Source organism: Lepidochelys kempii, chromosome 23 (assembly GCF_965140265.1).
Source record: "Lepidochelys kempii isolate rLepKem1 chromosome 23, rLepKem1.hap2, whole genome shotgun sequence".
Classification (NCBI taxonomy): domain Eukaryota; kingdom Metazoa; phylum Chordata; order Testudines; family Cheloniidae; genus Lepidochelys; species Lepidochelys kempii.
This window is the reverse complement of record NC_133278.1, coordinates 1036814-1054674: the sequence shown is the minus strand read 5'-3', so window position 1 is coordinate 1054674 and position 17861 is coordinate 1036814. Positions and strand designations below refer to the sequence as shown.

The 17861-nt window shown below is 68.8% G+C and overlaps 1 protein-coding gene across 1 annotated transcript in view; it reads left to right on the top strand.

Annotated features, from left to right (window-relative positions):
- Positions 1-1050: 1050 nt before the first annotated feature.
- The window catches only part of LTBP4 (latent transforming growth factor beta binding protein 4), a 32883-nt gene continuing 16072 nt past the window's right edge, over positions 1051-17861 (top strand). Inside the window, 5 exon segments of the mRNA XM_073321653.1 lie at positions 1051-1728; positions 9825-9898; positions 10556-10778; positions 12271-12385; positions 12387-12447. Coding sequence (XP_073177754.1) covers positions 1511-1728; positions 9825-9898; positions 10556-10778; positions 12271-12385; positions 12387-12447 — 691 coding nt within the window. The 5' untranslated portion in view covers positions 1051-1510.

Below are 17861 nucleotides of genomic sequence, written 5' to 3'. Positions count from 1 at the left end.
GGAACGTCTCCAGCATGCCAGAGCCCCAGGGCTGGCCACGCAGCCTCCTGGCCGGAGTCTCCCGGTCAGGCCCGCCGGGCCTGGCTCCAGGCCAGGGGCTCATCCGCTCCACAGGGCCTGATGCACCCAGCCCGGAGCTGGGGGCACCCAGGCCGCCTGGCCAAAGGCAGGTTCACTGGGCCCCAGGAGTGGGAGCTCTCAGCTTGGCCTGGAGACCCCGAGGTTAAGATGTCCTCTGTCCTGGCGTTTCTCCTCTGTCTGTCTGTCTTCTGCCTGTCCCCGCCCCCCATCTGGCACCTTGCGGCCCCATCGTCCAGCTCTGCAGAGCCCTGCTGAGCTCCCGGGCCCCAGCGGCTGGGGATTCCCGGCCTCCTGGGTCAGCAGTCAGGCCGGGAAGTTCCGTTCTCTCTCTGGACCCTCCATTGACCCGGCTGGGCTCAGGACCCATCCGTCCCAGCCCCTCCCATCTCTGTGCCACCCTCCAGAGCGGCTTTAAACCCTTTGCACCCGCTGGGTAGCTAGGCCAAGTGCTGAGGGAAACTGAGGCACGCATTGGCACCATCAGATGCTGGCTGTTCTGTCAGCCCCTCGCCTTCCTCCTATTGCCACTGGCTACAACAGGGGCGGAGGGGCTGCCCATGGGGGGGCGGGCGTTGCAGAGCACGCCCAGACAGCAGGGCCAGCTCCTGTCCCGTGGGGCTGGCTTGGCCCCCGCTCTGGCCACAGGCTGGCAGATGAGGCCTGACCCCCCACCCCGCAGCCCAGAGACAATACAGGTGGGAACAGTTAGAAGGGGGTGGGAGGTGGGCTGGAGCCAGGACTCCTGGGTTCTCTCCCTGGCTCTGGGAGGGGTGGCTGGTGGTCGTGGGGGTGGGAGCCTGGACTCCTGGGTTCTCTCCCAATCTGCCCCCCAGGGCTCAGGGGTGACTCCCCCTCTCCCGCTCGGCCCCGCCCAGGGTTGCAGCCCCCTCCAGGCACCTGCGCTGCGGGGCCCCTCCCCGGCCCCCGGCCATTGGCTGCGGGGAGGGAGGGCCGGGGACCGGGCCTGGCCGGGCTCCCATTGGCCGGGCGGCGAGGAGCCGGCTCCGCCGCTTCGCTCTTGTCTCCTGCCGGAGGGAAGCCCGAGCCGCGTCCCCCCCTGCCCCCCGAACCCCTGCCCCCCGAGCCGCGCGCTCCAGGCCCCCCCTGCACCCCGAGCTGCGCCCCCTGGGCCCCCCCGCACCCCGAGCTGCGCCCCCCGAGCCCCTGGGCCCCCCCGCACCCCGAGCCGCGCGCTCCAGGCCCCCCCCGCACCCCGAGCCCCTGGGGCCCCCTGAGCCGCGCGCTCCAGGCCCCCCTGCACCCCGAGCCCCCTGGGGCCCCCTGAGCCGCGCGCTCCAGGCCCCCTCTGCACCCCGAGCCGCACCTCCCCCGAGCCCCTGGCCCCCCCAAACCGTGCGCTCTAGGGCCCCCTCCCCGCGCCGCTGCCGCCGCCCCCGCCCCGGGGGATGCCCTGGGGCTCCCCGCCAGGATGCAGCCCCCCGCCCTGGCTGCCCTCACCCTGCTGGCCTCGCTGCAGCTGCTGGAGGTGCGAGGGGAGGGCACCGCTGGGTCCCAGGTGCTGAGCCCCGCCCCCAGGGACCAGCCCCCCCGGCCTGGCCGCCCCGTCCCCGCCGGGCCCCAACCCCCCCGCCTGGAGAAGCGCAGCCGGACCCTGGCCCGTCGGGGGCAGCGAGCACCCAAGGCAGCAGGTGAGTGGGGGGAGGTTGGGGGCCACCAGGGGCCATGGGCTCAGATCTGTCTCCATCCCCACCCCCCTTGCTCCCTGCCCCTCGCCTGGCCCCCCTCTGTCCCCCCATTCCCCCTCGCCTGGCCCCCCTCCGCCCCCCATCCCCCCTCGCTCCCTGCCCCTCGCCTGGCACTCCAGCCCCAGAGCCCAGGCCGGGAGGGAGAGCGACACCCCCAGCCTCTTGGGCATGGGGGGCTTGGCAGGGGCTGGCTCCACATCCGGGACCCCCGGGCTGGCGGAGCAAAGGGGGGGCCCTAAGGGGGCCGAGCTTCCCTGAGCGCCCAGGCTGGAGGAGCCCAGAGCTGGGGGGCAGGGGCCGAGTGGGGGGTGGAATCCCAGGGTGGGACGCTCCGTGCCGGGGCTGGGCAGCGTCTGTTCCCCTCGTCAGGCCGCGGGGGGTGGCCGGGGCCCGGGCTCGGCTCCATCTGGAAACACGCTCAGGGGCCAGGCAGGCGCTGAGCTGGCAGACCAGCCCCCCCGTGGGGCGGGGCTGCTGTGCCCGCCCCCTGTCTGCCCCCCCCCGCCTCGCCCCCCGCCCCTCCCCTGCCCCCAGCTCCCTTACCAGAACAGGCCTCTTCCCACCCAAATTGAGCAGGTGCCGTGACCCCCGCGAGGTCCTAGAGCCGTGACCCCTGGGCCCCGCCAGCCCCCCCCCGCCCGACCCGCAGCCCCCCGCCTGCCCGGCACTGGCCCTTCCTGCCCGACCCGCAGCTCCCTCCTGCCCGGCCCTGGCCCCTCAGCTCTGCCGGTGCTGAGGGAGGGGGGTCTGGGGAATTTGCATTTGAGGGGGTTTTGGCCCATGGCTGCCCCAAAGGGAAATGCCTTCAATCCGCACCCAGAGGGGATGGGGCCAGACCTGGCAGGGAGCGGCTCAGGCTCCAGGGCGAGGTGCTGTGGGGGATAGAGACCGAGCCCTGCGCCCCCTGACCGCGCTGCTCCTTTCCAGTTCTCCCCACTGGCTCAGCACTACAGGGCTCATGACACACACCCAGGCCCCAGCCAGGCCGTTCAGCCCCCGGCCCAGTGCCCTGGGACCCGACTGCCCCAGCCGAGTGTCTGGGGTTCTCTGGGGTGTTGCCCCCCAACAGGCACACTGGAGTGGCTAGGCCCAGTCTGGGGCGTCCTGCCCGGGGACAAGCCGGCAGGAGCTGTGGGGGGAGAACTGCTGGACCCCCGCCTCAAAGAGGGGCTGAGGGAGGCTGGGTCCCAGAGTGTCCTGCCCCACAGGGACCTGGCTCTGGGGCTCTGCCTCGGAACATCCTGGGTTACGCAGGGGCCCCCACTCCTGCCCCCCACTCCTGCCTCTAACCCTCACTCCTGCCCCCGCCGCCCTCCATTCCCGCTGCAAATCCACCTTGTAATGGGATCATGTAACCACGGGATCATGGCTGGGGGGCACCAGCATAGCTGGGGCTGGGGGGCCCCAGGGCTAGGGCAGCAGGGGGCTGCGGGTCGGGAGTGAGGGGCATCGGCAGAGCTGGGGGGTGTCAGTGGGCTGGGAACTGGATCAGCCTTGGCCACGGGTTGAGAGTCGGGGCCCTGTGCCGGGGGGGGGCGGGGGTCAGATGCCCTGGCTGGTCTGGGGGTTGCCCCGCTGCACCCCCCAGGCCTGGCCCCCAGGCTGCGTGTTGCGGGGCGGGGGGCAGGCGGCTGATGGCTTTTCCGTGCAGCTGGGGGGCTGCGGGGGGGGGGCCCTGGCAGCTCCTGGAGGAAACGTGGCTGAGGAATTTCGGGGCCAAGTTTCCGCCTTCTGGAGCCGCCCCTCCCCCACCACGTCTCTGCAGCGCCGGGGGGGGCCTGATTCTGCCAGGAGAGGAGCCCCCGCCTCTGCGTGCGCGTGGTGGGGCTGGGGGCCGGGCAGGGCAAGGAGGGGCCCCGGCCAGTACAGCTGGGGGGCTGCCCCAGGCCGGGGGGGTGGCTCAGTTGCTGGGGGCCGGTTCCTGCACGTGGCTCCCAGCTGCAAAAGCCATTTGGGGCACAGGAGGCTCTGCTAGAGCCCTGCCCCCCCAACCCCCCTCCGTCCAGAGCGTCCCCAGCCCCCCCCGCCCCCTCCAGCCCCCCCCGTCCAGAGCACTCCCTGCCCTCCTCCATCCCCCCCCACCCAGAGAGTCCCAGCCCCCTGCCCCCCCAGTCCCCCCGTCCAGAGCGTCCCCAGCCCCCCCCCGTCCAGAGCACTCCCTGCCCCCCTCCTCCCCCCAGAGCATCCCCAGCCCCCCCGCCACCCCTCCAGCCTCCCCATCCAGGGTGTCCCCAGCCCCCACTCTGCCCCCTCCAGCCCCCCCCCACCTTCCCCAGCCAGAGCACTCCCTGCCTCTCTCCATTGCCACCCCGGATCTGCTGGGGGGGCCGCAGGGCAAATGTTCCCTCTAACGTTTCCCATCCACATGCAAATGAATTTGTATAATGTGCCCCAATGTGGAGGTGATGTGTGGTGGGGGTGGGGCCAAGGGGTGCGGGGGGGGGGTGAGGGCTCTGGCTGGGGGGTGCAGGCTCCGGGGTGGGGCCGGGGATGAGGGGTTTAGGGTGCAGGGGGAGGGGCACCCTTGATAGCCTGCTGCACCGCCCCACAGGTTGGAGGGGACTTAGGCACAGGCTGGAGCCAGGACTCCTGGGTTCTTTCCCTGGCTCTGGAAGGGGGTGGGGGGCTGAGAGCCAGGATGGGCTGTCCCCACCCCTTCCAGCCACTCCTTTCCCATCTGTCCTATGGAATTGCCTCCTCCTGTCCCCCCCACGGAGCCAGGTGACCCCCCGCCCCCCCGACCCATTGTGCTGCCCACAGAGGGAGGGGCTGACCATGCCCCTCCCCCACCACTTTCACTCTAACTTGTGATGGGGCCTTGGGGCCAGGAGACCCTGAGCTGCCGTCCAGCCCCTCTACCAGTCCCGTCCCCCCAGTTCCTGCAGGACTGGGGGGGTTGTGTCTATGCAGCCCCCCTGGTGAGAGGGGACCCAGGGTCTCCTCCAGCCCCAGGGTCAGGGCAAAATAAGTCCACTGACCAGGCGTCCCAGGGGTGAGAACCAGAGACCAGCTCTCAGCCCAGCCCCCTGCTCTGCCCCTGCCACCCCCCTGTCACGGGGTCCCCGGGCGATGCTCTGGAGCTGCTCCCCACGAAGCCAGGCAGGACTCTGGGGGAGTCTCCTCTCGGGGAGCAGCCTGTCTGCAGGACACACAGCTCCCCCGGCTTCCCCCTTCCTGGGTCTGACCTCGGAGCATTCAGCCTCCTCTGCCCCTCCGTGCGCTTCTCACAGCGAGTCCGCCCAGGCGGGGTCCTGGGAAGCCAGAGGGTCCTGCCCCCCAACTCCGCAGCCAGACGGGACTCTCAGCCAGCCGGGGAAACAGAAGGTTTATTCGACGACAGGAACATGGTCTAACACAGAGCTTGCAGGTGCAGAGAACAGGACCCCTCAGCTGGGTCCATTTTTGGGGGCAGTGAGCCAGACAACTATGTCTGCCCTTCACTCCATGTCCCAGCCAGCCCCAAACTGAAACTCCTTCCAGCCCCTCTTCCTCTGGGCTTTGTTCCTTTCCCGGGCCAGGAGGTCACCGGATTCCTTTGTTCTCCAACCCTTTAGCTCTCACCTTGCAGGGGAAGGGCCCAGGCCATCAGTGGCCAGGAGACAGGGTGTCGGCCATTGTCTGTGCAGACACCATCACACTGGCCCCCTAGGGCTCTGCCACAATCACACCCCCTGATCCCCCACCTAGATACTTAAGAACGGCACAGGGGAAACTGAGGCACCCCTACAGTATGCAGAGGAAACATTAAGAACAGTCCCACTTCGTCACATCTCTCCCCCCTTTGAGACCGAACTGAGCGGGGTCACTTTAGCCGGTGACCTGGGGAAGTTCGAAGCCGCCAACGTTCCCATGGATGCCCCCGCATCTCTCCCATTCCTTGGTGGGAGTTACACCAGGCCCTTCCACTTTCATGCCCTCCCTTTGGTCGAGGGTGGTCGATGGTACTCACAGGCCACAGGTGGAAAGGTTTATGCAGCTTGTGCCCTTTTGCCACCCCAAAACCCCAGGGGGTCAAACTGGGATCGGGTCTGCTCTCAGCGCTTCAGTCTGGAGGGCTGCGATTTGGGCTCTCTTGGTTAAGAGCCCCCATCTTGACCTGGGCCGGCTCTGCACTTGGGCAGACGCTCCCCACCTTGTGGCCCAGGTATGACGCCTCTGTCATCCCCACCTTCCAGCTGTTGCCGTCAGTCCTGCCTGCTTCGGGCGACCCAGCCCCCTCTTCACCTGGGACACGTGTTCCTCCCAGGCCTGGCTAAAGACACCGATATCCTCAGCGTACACCAGGGCCAAGTTCTCCATCCCCCTCAGTACCGGATTCACCCGGTGCTGGGGGGTGGCCAATGCCCCCTTGAGATCGAAAGGCAGGACCAGGAACTCAGAGAGCCCCAAAGGGCTGGTGAAGGCAGATTTCAACTTGGCAGCTGGGTAACAAGGCACCTGCCAGTCGCCTTTGGTGACATCCATAGTAAAGAGGTAACGAGCCCCCCCAGCTTGTCTAGGATCTCACCAGGCCTAGGCATGGGGTAGGCATTGCACACGGTAATGGCATTGAGCTTCCGATAGTCCCCACAGAACCAGATCGACCCGTCTTTCTTGGGGACCAGCCCCCCGGGTGAGGCCCATGGGCTGTTGAAGGGCTGGATCATCTCTAAAGCCCGCATGTCCTTGACCTCTCTCTCCAGGCTCTGGGCTGTTTTCCCAGTGACTCTGAACGGGGGACACCTGATGGGAGGTCTGGCTCCCACCACAGGGAAGAGATCCCCCAGGGGATCTCCCCCCTTCACCTCCCAATCCTCCCTTTCCAGGTCCAGGGGTCCCCTCACTCTCCTCCCACACAGCAGCTCAAAGGGAAGAACCCGGTGGATTCCTGGGGCACGTCCCCATACCACGGGTGGGGCAGGAACTTGTCCCGTCCTGTGGATGCTGATCCATAGAAGTCCTCAGCATCATCCCCAGGGTCCCATAGACTCTCTCCACCAGCCCGTGGGATGGAGGGTGACCTGCAGAGGCCCAGGTGGGCCAGACCCCCCATTTCTCCCACCAGCCCCAGAGCCGGGCTGACAGGACATTGGACCCCTGGTCTGTAACGACTTCGCTGGGGACCCTCCCTCTGCTGAAGATGGTCAGCAGCGCGTCTGCCCTGGTGTCTGCCTCGGTGGAGGACAGAGCCCCCGCCCCTGGGTAGCGGGTGACGAGATCCATCACCCCCAGGATGTATTTCTTCCCTGCCCGGGTCGCCTTGCTGCGGGGCCCCACTATATCCATAGCCCCCTTCTGGAAAGGTTCCTCTATGATGGGTCGGGGTCTCAAGGGGGCTTCACCCTGATCCCAGCCTTCCCCCTCCCTCTGGCCGGGGTTGCAGGACCTGCCGTGCCGCTGGGCCACATCCCAGACTCGGGGCCAGTCACAGTTCTGCGGCAGCTGCTGCCTGGGGCATCATGGGTTAGCTTTGGGGTCCAGTGCGGGGGTGAGAAACTGGAGCCTGTCTGCAGGGTCAACCCTGTGCATCTCGCAGGCCTTCTCAAAGGCCGTCAGGAAGCTATCTATGTCCTCCCCCTCCTTCCGCTGGGCCAGGAGGCACTTATCAAAGCTCCGTGCAGTCCTGGGTCCCCCCTCACTCACCCCAGCCGGGGTCCCACTGCTCCTCAGCCTGGCCAGCTCCAGCTCATGCTGTCTCTGCTTCTCTTCATGCTGCCTCTGTTTCCCCTTCTCCTCCTGCTCAGGCCAACGCTGCTTTTCATGATCCTCCAGCTCCCTCATTTTCATCTCCCTCTCCCATTCCAGCCGCCTCCGCTCCAGGGATGGGGAGCTCCGCAGGGAGGATCCCCTGCTGGGTGCCAGGGTCAGGGTGCCCTCGGTATTCACTGGGTTTCCCTCAGGGGCAGGGATCGGGTCATCCAAGCGATCCCTCTCCTCCAACTGGGCAATCAGCTGTTCCTTGGTGGACCCCCCCAATGCGCAGCCCCCTCTGCCTGCACAGCTCCACCAGGTCGCTCTTCAGGCGTTTAGCGTACATCTCCCTGCTGGCCACTCGCAGGCCGGGCAGCTTCCCACGGTTTCCAAGGAGAACCCCTCGTGTGCCAGTCCTTCTTGAGGTCACCCCCTCTTTGCCAGGGTCGAGCTGCAGACTCCTCCGTCCCTGGGACCGCTGGCTGCAATCCCCCGGGGGACCCTGTTACTGCAAAAGTCCTTCTCTCTGGTCACACACTCCCAGGGGTTAACCGCCCCCTGGAATCGTCTCTCTGAATCTTCAGCACGCCTGGTCCCCGTCAATCCCCCTTCGTTTTACTGCTCCCCAGTCACTTACTGCAGGAAGCACCGTCCACGGGGTGCAGTACATCCCACCGCTGCCACCAGTTGTCACGGAGTGTGGGGGAGTCCAGGCCCTGCACCCCTCTTCCTGGGATCCACTGAGACTCTCAGCCAGCCAGTAAAACAGAAGGTTTATTGGACACCAGGAACACAGTCCAAAACAGAGCTTGTGGGTACAACCAGGACCCCTCAGTCAAGTCCTTCTGGGGGAGCAGGGAGCTTAGACCCCAGCCCTGGGGTTCCCTGCATTCCTCCACCCACCCCCAAACTGAAATCAAAACCCCTCGGCAGGCTCCCTCCTGCGGCCTTTGTCCAGTTTCCCAGGCAGAGGTGCTACCTCCCCCTCCCCCTCCCCCTCCTGGCTCAGGTGACAGGCTCTCAGGTCTCCCATCCCCAATGAAACTCCCCTGCCACATTCCCAGGTCAACACCGCTCCCTACTGTGTCACAGTAGCTCCTCTGCCCCCCGAAACTGCTCCTCTGTGAGCCTTCAGCACGCCTGGTCCTTGTTAATCCCCCTTCGTTTTACTGCTCCCCACTCACTGCAAGAAGCGCCATTCATGGGGTGCAGTAGATCCCACCCCTGCCACCAGTTATCACGGGGTCCCCGGGCGATGCTCTGGAGCTGCTCCCCATGAAGCCAGGCAGGACTCTGGGGAAGTCTCCTCTCTGGGAGCAGCCTGTCTGCAGGACACACAGCTCACCCGGCTCCACCTTCCTGGGTCTGACCTTGGAGCATTCAGCATCCTTTGCCCCTCCGTGCACTTCCCCCAGCGAGTCCGCCCAGGCGGGGCTCCTGGGGAAGCCAGAGGGTCCTGCCCCCCAACTCCGCAGTAAGACGGGACTCTCAGCCAGCCGAGGAAACAGAAGGTTTATTAGACGACAGGAACATGGTCTAACACAGAGCTTGTAGGTGCAGAGAACAGGACCCCTCAGCCAGGTCCGTCTTGGGAGGCAGGGAGGCCAGAGCCCCATCTTGCCCTCCCTCCATTTCTCCAGCCAGCTCCAAACTGAAACTCTCCAGCCCCTCCGGCCTTTGTCTCTCTCCCAGCCAGGAGGCCACCTGATCTCTTTGTTCTCCAGCCCCCTCAGATGGCACCTTTGCGGGGGGGCCCAGGCCATCAGTGGCCAGGAGACAGGGTATCGGCCATTCTCTGTGCAGATGCCATCATGCTGGCCCCAGGGCTCTGCCACAATCACACCCCCTGATCCCACCACTACTTAAGAACTGCCTAGGGGAAACTGAGGCACCCACACAGTATTCAAAGAAAACATTAAGAACGGTCGCACTTCGTCACGCCCCCTCCCAGAGCCAGGACAGAACCCAGGAGTCCTGGCTCTTCCCTCCCCAATGGGAGGACCTGCATTGATGGCCACCTCATGGGGAGAGGGTTCTGTTAACTCAGGCAGCCTCAGCCCCCTCTACCTCTTTGGCCCCCCATCCTGGAGGGCTTGAGTGTCTCAGCACCAACCCCCCATGAGGCTGGGTGTGGGGGCTAGGCCTGGTTCTGCAGGGGATGGGGGCTGGATCTTGGGGGGCTATTGAGGGGCTGTTCTGGTGGGGGACCCTGCTGGTGGGGGCTGGATCTGGTCTGTGCCCCAGGACTGAGTGGGGGAGGGGAGCCAGGTCAGGCAGAGCCTTGCGGGGCGCAGAGTCCTGGGGCAGGGGTGGGGGTTGGGGTGGGGCTGGCCCTGGGGTCCCCCCTCACTGCATCTGTCTCCTCTGCAGCCCCCACGTGTGCGGAGTGACCTGCTGCCCAGGCTGGAGCCTGGCTCCCAAAACCCAGAAGTGCACAAAAGGTACTGGGGGGGGGGGGGAGACAGGGGACCTGGGACACTGGAGGGGGGGCCAGGAACACCGAGTGGGGCCCCCATCTCCAGGGCAATCACTGAGGAGTTCTGTCCCTCCTCCCCCGGGAATGTGCCTCCCCCTTCCTGGTTCCTTCCTGCCCCACTTCCCCCCCCCAACTCCACCCCCCCCGCTGCTGCTCCCAGTCTGGGCTGCAGGTGGCAGCAGACCCCCACCTGCAAAGCCCAGGGCTGGTTATGTGGGGGGGGGGCGTGACTCCTGGGGGGAGCCTGCCCAGACCCCCTTCCTTCCCTCCACCCACATGTTCGGGGTCAGCATCACCCTCCCCACCTCCCAGGCCAGGAGAGGGGACCCTGGGGAGGAAGCCAAGCTGTCCCCTGTCCTGGTTTGGGGGCACAGACCCCTGGGCCTTGGGAAGTGGTGGGGGCTGGGAGGTCGGGGGGAGTGCGGGGTGGGGGCTGGGAAGTGGGGGGGACCTGGGGGGCAGGGGCTGGGAAGTGGAGGGGGGAATGAGGAGGTTGGGGATTGGGGATTACTGGGGGAGTTGTGGGAGGGAAGCAGCGGGGGCTGGGGGGAGCCAATGTTGGGGGGGACGGGGAGACCCCTCGTGTCTCCCCTCCCCCGTGACCTCTCGTGTCTCCCTCCAGCCATCTGCACCCCAAAGTGCCGCAATGGGGGGCTATGCCAGGAGCCCCAAGTCTGCACCTGCCGCCCGGGGTTCGCTGGCCGCCGGTGTGAGCAGCTGGTGCCCCCTGAACCCCCCTTGGGGCTCCCCCCAGGGTCCAGTCCCCGCCCGACCAGCGCCTCCGCCCCGCGCCCCACAGCCCCCAACGCTAGGAGGGCAGCGTCCGTGCACTGGCAGCCGCTGACGTAAGTGGGGCGGGGGCCATGGGGTGATCGGGGGGAGCGAGGGCCGTGGGGAGGGGAGCGATCAGGGGGTGAGGGCTGTGGGGAGGGGGTTGACCTGGGGGCTGAGGGCCTTGGGGAATGGGGTGATTAGGGGGTGAGGGCCATGGGGTGACCAGGGGGGCAGGGACCAGGGGGTGATTGGGGGGCAAGGGCCGTGGGGTGACCAGGGGGGCAGGGACCAGGGGGTGATTGGGGGGCAAGGGCCGTGGGGTGACCGGGGCTGAGGGCTGTGGGGAAGGGGTGATCAGGGAGGTGAGGGCTGTAGGGAAGGGATGATTGGGGCAGGGCAAGGGCCGTGGGGTGATTGGGGGGTGAGGCCTTTTGGGTGATCGGGGACTAACTGAGGGGGGGCCTCTGTGATTCTGATCTGTTCCTCTAAAATCTCACTGCAAATTATTCCCTTGGGTCCAGCCATGCCCCATGGGGAGCTGGGGAGCCCCCCCCATTAGCCTGGATGATTTTGGGGTGCTCCAGGGCCCTGGTTTGGGGTGCATGGGGTGGATCGGCTATGAGTTCTTTGGGGGCAGGGGCAGCGCAGACTCCCCATGAGCCCCCCAACACCCCCCAGGATACATGCCCCCCCATGGGGGAACAACACGGGGGGCTAATGGCTGGGGGCCAGCGCCCCCAGAGTGGACCCCCTCCCCCACCTGGAGCCCGGGGGGCGACGCTGTGTCTCTCTGGCTGCTCCGGGGCTATTTATAGACCTATTAAAATCCCCCCCCCCCCGGCCTGCTGCTGTCGGCCCCTATTTGGTAGCCGATGCTCTAGGGTGGCAGGAGAGGGGGCTTGCGGGGGGCTCAGCAGCATCGGGCCCCTGGGCTGCTCGGCCTCTCCCCAGGGGGCTCTGATGCCCCCCAGCCCACCTCCCAGCTGCTGGGGTCTCCTGTGCTGCAGGTGGGGGGCCCCCAGCCTGGGGGGCAGGGTCTGTCCCGCTGCGGGGTCAGGTTCCCATGCGGGGGCTGATCCATGTGGTTTGGGGGGGCCCCGGCGGTTCCCAGGCCCTGCCCTTCCTGGCTGGCCGGGGCGGGGGCCCAGGCAGCCAGCCAAGGCCCTGAGCTCATGTCCCAGCTGAACTGGGGGTGGGGGAAGACCAAGGAGCTGCCCAGCTTGGCCATGGGGGGTTGGTGGGTGGGGGAAGGGGCAGGGGGGGCAGGGGGTTCCTGGGGGGGCAGCAGGTGGGAGGCAGGCGGTCACTAGGGGGAGGGGGTTTCTGGGGGGAGAGGTGGGGGAAGGGGAAGGAGGGTCACTGTGGGCAGGGGGTGGTTGGGGGTGGGGGAAGGGGCAGAGGGGGCACTGGAGGATAGGGGGGGTCCCTGGGGGGTCGGTGGGTGGGGGAAGGGGCAGAGGGGGAACTGGAGGGTAGGGGGCCACTAGGGGGTCGGCAGAGGCGGGGAACAGGGAGGTCTCTGGCCGCGGTGCCCTCCCCGCTCAATGCCCCGCTCCCCCCCAGGCTGGCAGAGCTCCAGGCCGTGCTGCGGCACCGGGCCGCTGGCCCCACGGACAAGATGGCGTCGGTGCTGGCCAAGCACCTGGAAGCCCAGCGGGGCCGGGCCGCCCGCCCCGCGCCCCCCCCCCAGCACCCGGCCCCCCAAGAGCAGGCAGACCCTGCACCGCAGCCCTCGGCCTGGTAAGGGGCAGGGTGGAGTTGGTGGGGGGCGGGCCATGCAGGGGGTGAGGGGCAGTGGGGAGGGTCTGGAGGGCAGGGTGGGGGAAGGGTGGCCCCACCAGCCTGGTCCTTCCCCTGCCACTTGCCCCAGGAAGGTAGTTGCCCTCCAGCCCCCCATTGGCAGGGAGGGGGCTCACTGGGGCCAGCTGCCCCATTGCTGCTCCCTCCCTGGCTCCCTCCCCCATGACCCTGGCAGCTGTAACGAGCATTTAGCTAATTAACTGGCACTTTTCCCAGGCTCTGACATGAGAATGAAACGGCTGTGGGGGGGGCACCAGAGAGGCCCCCCAGAGCCAGGGCAGAGCCCCACCCCCCTTGCTGCACAGGGGTCACTGGGACAGGGAGTCACTGGGGCGATGCCCGGGACCTGCTCCCCCAGAGCCGGGCAGGACTCTGGGGAACCTCCCCTCTCGGCGCCGACTGTCCCCAGGGCACGACGCGTCCCCACCTTCCACCTTCCTGGGTCTGGCCCCGGAGTCTCCAGCCTCCCCTGCCCCACTGTGCGCTTCCCACAGCGAGTCTCCCCGGGCGGGGTCCTGGGGGGGTCCAGAGGGCCCTGCCCCCCAACTCCGCAGTCAGACGGGACTCTCAGCCCGCTGGGGAAATAGGAGGTTTATTGGATGACAGGAACATGGTCCAACACAGAGCTTGTAGGTGCAGCCCATGGGACTCCCTCAGTCAGGTCCATCTTGGGGGGCAGGGAGCCCAGAGCCCCCCCTGGCCCTCCCTCCATTTCCCCAGCCAGCTCCAAGCTGAAACTCTCCAGCCCCTCCGGCCTTTGTCTCTCTCCCGGCCAGGAGGCCACCTGATTCCTTTGTTCTCCAGCCCCTTCAGTCGGCCCCTTTGCGGGGCGGGGGCCATCAGTGGCCAGGAGACAGCGTGTCGGCCAGTCTCTGTGCAGACGCCATCACACTGGCCCCAGGGCTCTGCGACAATCACACCCCCAGATCCCCCCACCTAGAAACTTAAGAACTGCCTAGGGGAAACTGAGGCACCCACCCAATATTCAGAGAGAACATTAAGAACAGTCCCACATTGTCGCACAAGGGCATGCGGGGAGCCCAGGGCTGGGCTGGCAGGGGCTGTGGGTCGGGAGTGAGGGGCACCACGGAGCTGGGGGGAGCCCAGGGCTGGGCTGGCAGGGGGCTGGGGGTTGGGAGTGAGGGGCACCACGGAGCTGGGGGGGGCCTCTCTTGTTTCCCACTCAGGAGATGTGCAGGGTTGGGTGACTGGCAGGCAGGACTGAGGGGGGGCAGCTGCTTCTTCGTTCCCCTCCCCCATCTTCTCCCCCCCCCCCCGGACTTTGGCAGGAAAAGGTGACATCACAGCTGTCTCCATGGCAACTGGGCATGACCTCATGGGTGAATTGTCCCTCTGGGGACGGCCCAGAGCCCCCCTGCCCCCCCCCGGCCAGGACACCTGGCACCCAGCCTCTGCTCACGCTGCCCCCACACCAATGCCGAGGAGGGTCTCCTGCCCGTTGCCTGCTACATTGTCTGCAGCAAAGGAGGGGGGCTCGGCTGGGGGGGCCGCGGTCAGGTCACTGGGGGGCACAGCCGAGGCTCTGCATGTGTGCTGGGGGGGGGGCACGGCTGCTGGTGCCCATGAGCTTGCACTGGTGAATCCGGGCGACACCCGTGAGCGGCTGGTGAGGGCAGGGCGCGGGCGGGGGGCAGCAGGGCGCGGGCGGGGGGCAGCAGGGCGCGGGTGGCCGGCTGCGGGCGCCGGGCGCGGGGCCGGGAAGAGTTAACGCAGCCGGCGGTGGCTCAGGTCCCTCACAAACATTGTTGCTGGAACCCGGCCCAGCCCAGCTCCCCGCGCTGCTTCCAATTAGCCGCCCGGGCACTCGGTGCGGAGCCGGAGCAGAGGCGCAGGCATGGCCGGAGCCCTCGCCCGCCTGCTGCTGCCCGCGGCCCTGCTCCTGCTGGCCGCCCGCCGGCCCCCGGCCGCCGCCCAGGCCCCCGGCCAGCTGCGGGTGCTGTTCACCCCCACGGTGTGCCGCGTCCACTGTGCCGGGCCCCGCTGCGCCCACCGCTGCGAGCGTGGGAACGCCACCGTGCTCTACAGCGGGGACCACGCCGGCCCCGCCGCCCGCGCCGCCGGCTTCCGCGTCTGTGAGTACCGGGGCCACGCCCGGCTCCCCCCGGCTGCAGGGCGCCCTCGGCGGCCGGGGCCCCCACCCCGCCTGCGCCGGGGGGCCCTGCAGCCCCCGCCCCCGGGCCAGCCGCAGGGCTCCCGCTGGCCCCTTCGCTCCCGGCCCGGCGGCCAAGGGCCTGCACCTGCGGGCGCTGGCTGGCATCACAACCGCGTGGGGCTGGGCCACTGGGACGCCGTGGGGCTGGGCAGGGGGAGCTTTGGGATCTCTGGCTGAGGGGGGCTGCGGGGTGCGTGGCTGGGAGCTGAGCTGCCCGTCTTGGCCCGGACCCCGGTTCCGTGGGGTAGGAGGTGCCGGGCTGCCCCACCCAGCTGCCCCGTGTGCTCCTGTGTGGGGTTGCCCCCACCTCGCCCCACCAGGCTGAGCGGGGGGAGGGGGCCCCATGCTGTATCCCGGACCCCCAGGCTGCCCTACAGCGTGGGAGTGGCAATGCCCCCCCATACTCTCTCCAGGCACCCCCATGCCGTGGGGCAGCCTGGGGGTCTGGGATGCAGCATGCCCCCCACCCCCCCAGCTCAGTCACTGTCCTCCGGCCTTTCCTGTCCCTGCTGCCTGCACCGGGGCGGGGGGAAGGCTTGGGGGGCTGTGGCTGAGGAGTTGCTATGGGGCTGGGGCTGAGGGGCTGTCAGAGGTCAAGGCTGGCTGGGGACTGTTGGGGGTCCCAGCTGGATGTGGGGGGCTGGCGGGGGTCAGGGCTGGCTGGGGGTTGGCTGGGGTCACAGCTGGATGGGGGGGCTCTGAGGGGCTTTCACAGCTGGATGTGGGGGGCTCTGAGGCACTGGCGGGGGTCAGGGCTGGCTGGGGACTCTTGGGGGGTCACAGCTGGAAGTGGGGGGCTCTGGGGGGCTGGCGGGGGCTATAGGTTTAGCTCTGGCCGGGAGCTGGGGGAGGCTTTTCCCAGCCTGTCCCAGCTGCTCTGGGTCCCGCCCACGCTGCCCCATGAGCTCATCCCCAGCCCCTCGTGTGTGACCGCCCCCCCCGCCCCAGCCCCAGGTGGGTGTGGACCCCTCGTCCGGAGCCAGCCCCTCCCCGGCTCGGCGACTGGACCCACCCAAACGTCCGGGGGCGAAACCTGGGAATTTGGAGAATAAACAAGGGCCTCAGGCAAGGGAGTCCGAGTTGCTGCCTCCGGACGCCTGGGTTCTCGCCTGGCTCGGGGAGAGGAGTGGGGCCAGTGGTTGTAGCGAGTGGGGGGTGGGGGGATGCGGGGCAGGCTGGGCTCCAGGGTGCCTAGATTCTACCTTGAGTGAGGCCCTTCCCCACCCGGTGCCTCAGTTTCCCTGGGCGTGGAGCTGAGCGGAGGCGCCGTCTCTCCAGCTGAGGTTACCCAGCCGAGCCCCCCGTGTCCCCAGCGCTCCGGGCTGGGGGTGTCTGTCCTGCCGGGGGCCGTGTCCCCAGCCCAGTTCCCGTCCCCTGGGACACTGCCCAGCCTGCGCCCCAGCCCTGGAGGGCTCCGGGGGAGGCGGCCCCCAATGTCAGGGGCCGAGGGGAGAGCGCAAGCCACGGCCTGGCTGCCTGGGTCCCTCGGGGCACCCTCCACCCCCCCTCCGGGCACGGCCCCCCTGAGCTCTGCCAGCCCCTGCCGAGTGCCAGACAGCGTCTCCTCTGGCCCCCCTGCCGCGTCCTGCTGCGGGGCCCCCTTGCTGGCTGGACCCACAGCCACGCCCTGGGCAGGCACCGCCCACCCCATAGGGACCTGCTGGCTGTGGGGCTGGTGGCGGGGCCCCGGGGCCCCAGATATGCTGGGAACAGCGGGGGGGGGGGCAGACTGGGGGGGGGAGCTTTCTGAGGAATACCCCCCCGGGCCAGTTCCCAGCAGCCCCCTTCCTCAGCGGTTCCCAGCTGCTGAGGCTGATGGGGTCCCCGGCCACGGGGGGTGTTCCCCTCAGTCCTGGGCACTTGGGGGGCAGTTGGGCTGCAGACGCCCCCTCCCCCAGCTCATTTCAGGCAGGGGGCCTGCGAGGGGATGAGGCAGAGCCCCCCTCCCCGGCACTCAGCGTCTTTGCAGACAAAGCCCCCTCCCGTGCCCCCAGGAGGGCTCTGCCCCCTTCCCGTGAGGGGCTGGTTTAAGCTCAGGGGGCCCCGTGCCAGCAGCTCTGAGGCTGCCTGACCCCCACATCTCGGTTCCTGGCGTCTCCTCGAGCTGCTCAGCCCCCGCGTGGGGGGGACTCGGCCTGCCAAGGGTCCACCAACGTCTGGGGCGGGGGAGGGGGCACAGCTGGCTGGGCTGGGAACATCTGTGCATTTGGACCACAGCCAGTTTGGGGGGAGGCGCTGGGGTGAGGGGGAGGTGGCTGGGGCTGGGGGGGCACCGTGGCGGGGGGGGGCGCTGGCTGGGGGGGGGCACTCAGCTTTTGTGGGTCCAGCCCAGCCCCAGGCTGCTCTGGGTCGGTGTGAGATGAGCTGCTGGGTCTCTGCCCGTCCCTGGCGCGGGCCCCCCCCCCCGACTCCCCCCGCAGCCCTGGCGCCGGGTTCTTGGGCCCATTTCCCAGCCATCGCAGCCCAGAGGGACCCAGGCGTCCTGGGGCCTGGCTGAGCCATTCCCACAGGGAGGGAGTGTGTCAGGGCTGAGGTGGCTCCTGGTGGGATCTCGGCCCAGCTGGGGGGCAACAGGGCTGGAGCTTTGGGTCCCTGAAGGTCCCCCCAGGACAGACCCTCCACGGCGTCCTGCCCAGGGCCGGGGGAGGGGGAGGATGGCGGTAACTGGCCCCAGCACCCTAAGGGTTAATGGCTGAACTGCGTGGGAGGAACATCTGGATCCAGCCAGGCCCCCCCGCCCCCCACCGCCCGGCAGCTGTGCCTTTGTGCTGGGAGCCTGCAACGGCCAGACAAGGGACGAGCTGCCTCACTCCCGACCCACAGCCCCCCACACCCCGGCCCTGCCCCCTGCGGCCCTGCCGGTGCCCCTCACTCCTGACCTGCAGCCCCCCGCTACCCCGGCCCTGCCCCCCCACGGCCCTGCTGGTGCCCCTCACTCCCGACCCACAGCCCCCCACACCCCGGCCCTGCCCCCTGCGGCCCTGCCGGTGCCCCTCACTCCCGACCCTGCAGCCCCCCGCTACCCCGGCCCTGCCCCCTCACGGCCCTGCCGGTGCCCCTCACTCCCGACCTGCAGCCCCCCGCTACCCCGGCCCTGCCCCCCCACGGCCCTGCTGGTGCCCCTCACTCCCGACCCTCAGCCCCCCGCTACCCCGGCCCTGCCCCCCCACGGCCCTGCTGG